Source organism: Patiria miniata, unplaced genomic scaffold, assembly GCF_015706575.1.
Source record: "Patiria miniata isolate m_02_andy unplaced genomic scaffold, ASM1570657v1 HiC_scaffold_25, whole genome shotgun sequence".
Classification (NCBI taxonomy): Eukaryota; Metazoa; Echinodermata; class Asteroidea; order Valvatida; family Asterinidae; genus Patiria; species Patiria miniata.
The window spans coordinates 5219501-5224965 of NW_024037064.1; the positions used below are offsets into that span (position 1 = coordinate 5219501).

A 5465-nucleotide genomic window follows, 5' to 3' on the forward strand; every position below is an offset into this window, starting at 1 on the left:
ATGTAGTGCAATTTGAAATCTGCTTTACACCTGGTCTATGTATAAATGCTCAGACAAAATCTTGAAACCTCAACTCCCTCACAGCATCCAGCTATTGTACATGTATGTCATCACACAAACCAATTTACTCCCAGGTAGAGCATAATGCAAAGCATTTCACTTTATAGTTCACCATATATTCAGGGGTGTGATTTGTCTGGATTTTCAGTATTTCCGGAATTTTGGTCAAACGTCTGCAGAATTGTATGCGGATTCTGGATTTCCAATGTTTTCTGTTTTCGTAATATTGCCCGAAAACTTTTGGCGAAATATAGGCCCTAATTTATAATAATGTTTATAATACCAGTTCATACTGGTGACAAGTCTAATAAGCAATGCGGTCAAGAACCTGATAGACATCAATGCAGTGTGCGCAGTGGAGTACTTGAGGACCAGACTAAAACTTATTTTCAATGGGTTTGCACCTCGTGTTTGTATCGCGTGTGGATGGGTGAGTATTGTGTAGTTGTTGTTAATTTGTCACCTGACCTATCACAGGGCACTTTGATTGGTCACCAATCAAGGTGACCAATCAAAGTGCCCTGTGATTGGTCTGTCTAATGCCAGTTAATATTTCCAATTTTTCAAAATGGTAGTGCTCTATTAACTGACCATTTTAGCCATTACATGTATGTTTGTGCTCTCTTAATTTGTAAATGCCTCTTTTCAGTGCTATTTACAGTGTATAAACAAATTTAATTACATTTAATACAAATTTCTTTTCAGAAACAAACTTGGATGATGAGCACCCCCAAGTTCCAGGTACCGGTAAGTTATAAAGCATTAACAATAGCGTACCTCATACTTGTACATATTCACGCATAGGTTCTGGGTAAGTTATAAAGCCTATACTATACCTCATACATATTCAAGCCCAAGTTCTGGGTAAGTTGTAGATCCTTATATACATTTACACTGTGTAGTTTTTTTGGACAAATGTCATCAATGAATAATTGATGATCGGCGTGTATCTCACTCACTTTGAACCGGAGCAACCCTCACATTGTTCCGAGGTGTCTCACTGCAATCGGAGCAAACACCGCATCGTATACATATACATGTACATGTATCATTTCTAGCACGATGCTGCTCAGGTAGCCCCCATTGATAGCAAAGGTTTTTTACCTGCTATTTCACAAAGCAAAACCCTTGCCCTGCATGCCTGCAGCTACCGGTACTTTTCTGCAACCAGGTTTAGTCAATGACCATAGTGCGCATGCCTCAGTTGGTAACTGAATGACTCTTGGACTTCCATTAAAAAAAAAACAATGATAATCAAAGTCTGCCTGTGTAACAAACGTTATGTAGAAAGGATCTTCATGGATTAAACAAAATTGATACTGTTTTCTTCTGTCCCAGTGACAGCCATTATGTTCATGGCATCCTCCACCCTATAGTTTCTAAAGGGTGTGGAAAGTTTGCTTAAAAGATCATGTAAAGGAGCAGAAAATAGGTTAAAGTTTTCCCTAGTTTCAGATCTGCTACCCGTCTTTTTATAGGAGTACACCCCCTCTTCTCCCATGTTTAATTTAGTAGTGGCCTCCCCCTTCCCCCATTGTTTATTCTGGCCCCAACTTCCTGTGTAGCTTTGGTTCATTGACCTAGAAGCTCATTCAGCAGACCAGCATCACACAGGCAAGACATACAAGCCCTGCTCTAGCTTTAGTGTACATTTTCATACCGATCACAAGTGTCTGCTCCATTTTTGGTTTTTAGTTCATTCCTGTGCTTTTAGAGTCATTTCCTTAAGTGCTGTGTGGGTTTCCTTTTGTTTTCCCTTTTTTTCCTTTGCTTTTTATTCTTTTAACTTAGTTTTTTTATCAAATGGTTTATTTTATTATCCCTGGCAAATTCTTTTGAGTGTTTTATATGTTGTTGATCCTGATTGAGATTTTTTGCCTTGAAGTATTTCTGGAAACTAGTTTTTTGCGCTTAAGGATAGCATTTTTTTTTTTTGTTGGAAGGTTTTTTTTAGACTTAATTAAATTTGCGAGAAGTATATTTTTGTTTCCTTGATTCTTTTTTTTTTTGGTCCCAGTTTAAAAAGCTAAATCGCGACATATTATGATAATCATTGGAACCAGGTAAAATCTCCACAGACTCATCAGAGCTGGAGGGACAGTATTCATCCGCTGAATCGTCAGGATCGGAACTTGAGTTAGAGCCTGATGTCTGGTCTCTAGGCTGGGGTTCATCGATGGATGAAGATGCCGAGTCATTATACTCGGGCGACGGACGGATAACACAGGACGTCTCATCTGAAGAGAGAAGTGGTACAGCCTTGTTTTCTGGTGTATCTACTGGGAAGTGACATCTTGTCAACAGGTTCCTGTGGACAGACTTTGTCTTCATGGAGCCGAGTTGTCTGACTACATACACTGGACCTTGGAGATGTCGTCTGACCACAATGAAGGGGTCTCCTCCCACTTGTCTTTCAGCTTGTGCTTTCCTCGAAGCGACTTGTTGGCCAGAAGCACCTTGTCCCCAGGATCGTAGGTGGTTTCCTTGACTGTCTTGTTGTAGTTTTCTTCTGCTTCTGACGAGATCTCTCTGCTTGTGCCTCAACCTCTTGATAGGCTCGATGAAGTTGTCGCTGAAGATTCTCGACGAAGATAGGAAGTTCTGCATCTGCATCTCCAGCATGTCGTTGGACCGGGTTGGAAACTGAATATCGACAGCAAGCTTGGGCTCCCTCAGGAACATTAAGAAGAAAGGTGAGTGGCCAGTTGACTCGTGTTGTGTGCTGTTGTAAGCATGAGTCAATGTCTCGGTGTACATCGCCCAGTTCCTCTTCTCGGTCTCCTCAAGGGTGCCCAACATCGACAGGAGTGTACGATTAAATCGTTCCGTCATGCCGTTGCCTTGGGGGTGATACGGAGTTGTCTTTGACTTCTGCACTCCTAGGAGGCGACACAGCTCTTTGACGATCCGTGACTCAAAACATCTCCCCTGGTCAAAATGAATCTGTTCGGGGATACCATAGTTGACAATGAATTTCTGCCACAAGATTTTCGCCACCGTTGTCGCCTTCTGGTCCTTCGTGGGGTAGGCTTGTGCGTGGCGCGTGAAGTGGTCAGTGAGGACCAGAACATTCTCGTATCCACCTAATGATCTTTTTAGGCTTAAGAAGTCGATGCAGATGAGTTGCAGGGGTCGCTCTGTCCGGAATTTTGCAAGCCAGCACTTCTCCTGGTGTATGGGAGCTACCTCAGTGCACACCGCTTGCAGGCCTCCACATACCTCTTTACATCGGTGTGTAGCCCTGTCCAGAAGAAACGGCTCCTCGCCAGCTGAAGTATTTTCTGGAACCCTAGGTGGCCCATCGTGTCGTGCAACCTCCTCAATACCTCTGACTTCAGAGCTTGAGGAAGAACAGGGATATGACGCATCTGTCTATCTTCACTTCTGTCGTAGGTAAGCAGACCCTCGCTGACATCAAGTTGGTCCCGGATCAAAGGAGACGCTGTACTGCTTTTTCTTCTCGTCTGCACTGCCTCATGCTGGGCTTACTTTGCCGGGTTGACCTATTAAAGGTGTGTGACTCTTCTTATTGTTGCATCATTCTGTTGGGCCTCAAGAAGTTCGATGCCATTCTCCATCAGGCTTGTGTCAGGAAGTTGGTGGTGGTCCTGCTCAGATCAAGAGGGTTCTTCGCTGGATTTTGTGCTAGGACGGCTTCGATGTGCATCATCTATCCGGCGGGTGTCTTGTGCTCTTGCTGCTGCTGCTACACCCACATGTACCTCTGCTGTCACGGTGGCCTCTTTCACAGGGCTCTGGCCTGCAGGTTCTCCTCCTCCTGTGGAGTCTAGGATGCGAGCTACCTCCTCCCGCAGTATTCTTGATAGGGCATCGGCATTGCTGTTGGCCTTTCCTGGTCGGTGGCGAATATCAAGATTGAAGAGAGAGAGGTCATTCACCCAGCGTTGGCCGTTGGCATCCAACTTTGCACTCTTCAGGACATATGTTAAGGGATTGTTGTCCGTGATAGCTGTTACATGGTGACCATAGAGATAGTCCCTAAACTTGTCAGTCAGAGCCCAGTGTAGTGCACGGAACTCCAGTTTGTGCGCCGGGTATCTCTTTTCTGCTGCAGACAGGCTTCGACTGGCATAGGCCACCACTCGTTCGCGACCTTCTTGCACCTGAGTCAGTACCGCTCCAAGGCCATCCAGGGACGCATCAGTCTGTACTACAAACGGCAGTTTGTAATCGGCATAGGCGAGGATAGGTGAAGACACCAGCTTGCTCTTGAGGGTCCGGAAGGCGGTTTTGCATGCATCGGTCCAAACAAATGGAGGGTCCTTAGTGCCTTGTTTTCCTCCTATAAGAGAGAAGAGGGGATTGGCTATATTCGCATAGTCCTGGACGAACTTTCGGTAGTATCCAGTGATTCCTAGGAAACCTCTCACCTCCTTCTTAGATGTTGGAACTGGCCACTCTTCTATTGCAGATAACTTGTCTGGGCTTGTCTCTATACCCTCTGATGAAATGATGTGGCCGAGGTACTTCACGCTTCGCTTCAGAAGATGGCACTTTGAGGGTTTCAGTTTCAGATTGTGTTCTCTGAACCGTCCAAAAACTTTGTCTATTCTGGCGATGTGTTCCTTGATCGTTTCACTGAAAACGATAACATCGTCGAGATACAGGAGAACATTCTCAAAGTGCATTCCAGCAAAGACTGTGGACATCAGCCGTTGGAAGGTTGCGGGGGCGTTCACAAGGCCACAGGGCATCCGTGTAAACTCGAACAGGCCCATGGGTGTCGTGAAGGCAGTCTTGGATTGGTCCTTTTCTGCTTCCTTGACTTGGAAATAGCCAGAGGTGAGGTCCAGGCATTTGAAGTATTTGGCTTTTCCCAAAGCGTCCAGCGTTTCTTCAATTCGTGGAAGGGGAAAAGCATCTCGGACCGTGCGGGAGTTCAGCTTACAGTAGTCAATGCAAAGTCTGATGCTACTGTCCGTCTTCCTCACAACCAGGACTGGTGAGGCACATGGGACTGACTGGGCTTAACGACTCGAGCATTCTTGAGGTCTTCTATGTGTTTTCTCACTTCTTGAAACTCCGCTTGTGGTATCCTCCGATAAGGCAGTCGGAAAGGGGTAGGGTCGATGAGGGGGATTTCGTGCTCAACTGCTGGTGTGTGGCCGATGTCCATTGGATTTTGGGAGAAAACATCAGCATTCTTCCTCAGCAGCTCTTCAACGGCAGTCTTCTCAGATGGCGACAGGTCTGCATCACAAAGGTGGATATCTGGTACAGGATTGTCATGGGACACCAGATGCTCAAAGGATGTCATCTCCGCTACGTCTTCAGATGTACAGGACTGGAGGACTTGAACACACGAAAGCATGGCGAGGACTGAGTTCTTCCTGACAGTGATTGTCTGATGAGACAAGTTGCACATATAGGATGGGAGCTCTGCC

At 45.5% G+C, this 5465-nt stretch overlaps 1 protein-coding gene across 1 annotated transcript; it reads right to left on the reverse strand.

Annotated features, from left to right (window-relative positions):
* Positions 1-1314: 1314 nt before the first annotated feature.
* On the reverse strand, positions 1315-3538 carry LOC119732861. Its single transcript, XM_038206463.1, has 3 exons — positions 3531-3538; positions 2121-3400; positions 1315-1325 (listed from the first exon to the last, which is right to left on the reverse strand). Exons 1-3 carry the CDS (start codon positions 3536-3538, stop codon positions 1315-1317), a joined length of 1299 nt encoding a protein of 432 aa, XP_038062391.1.
* Positions 3539-5465: the final 1927 nt, after the last annotated feature.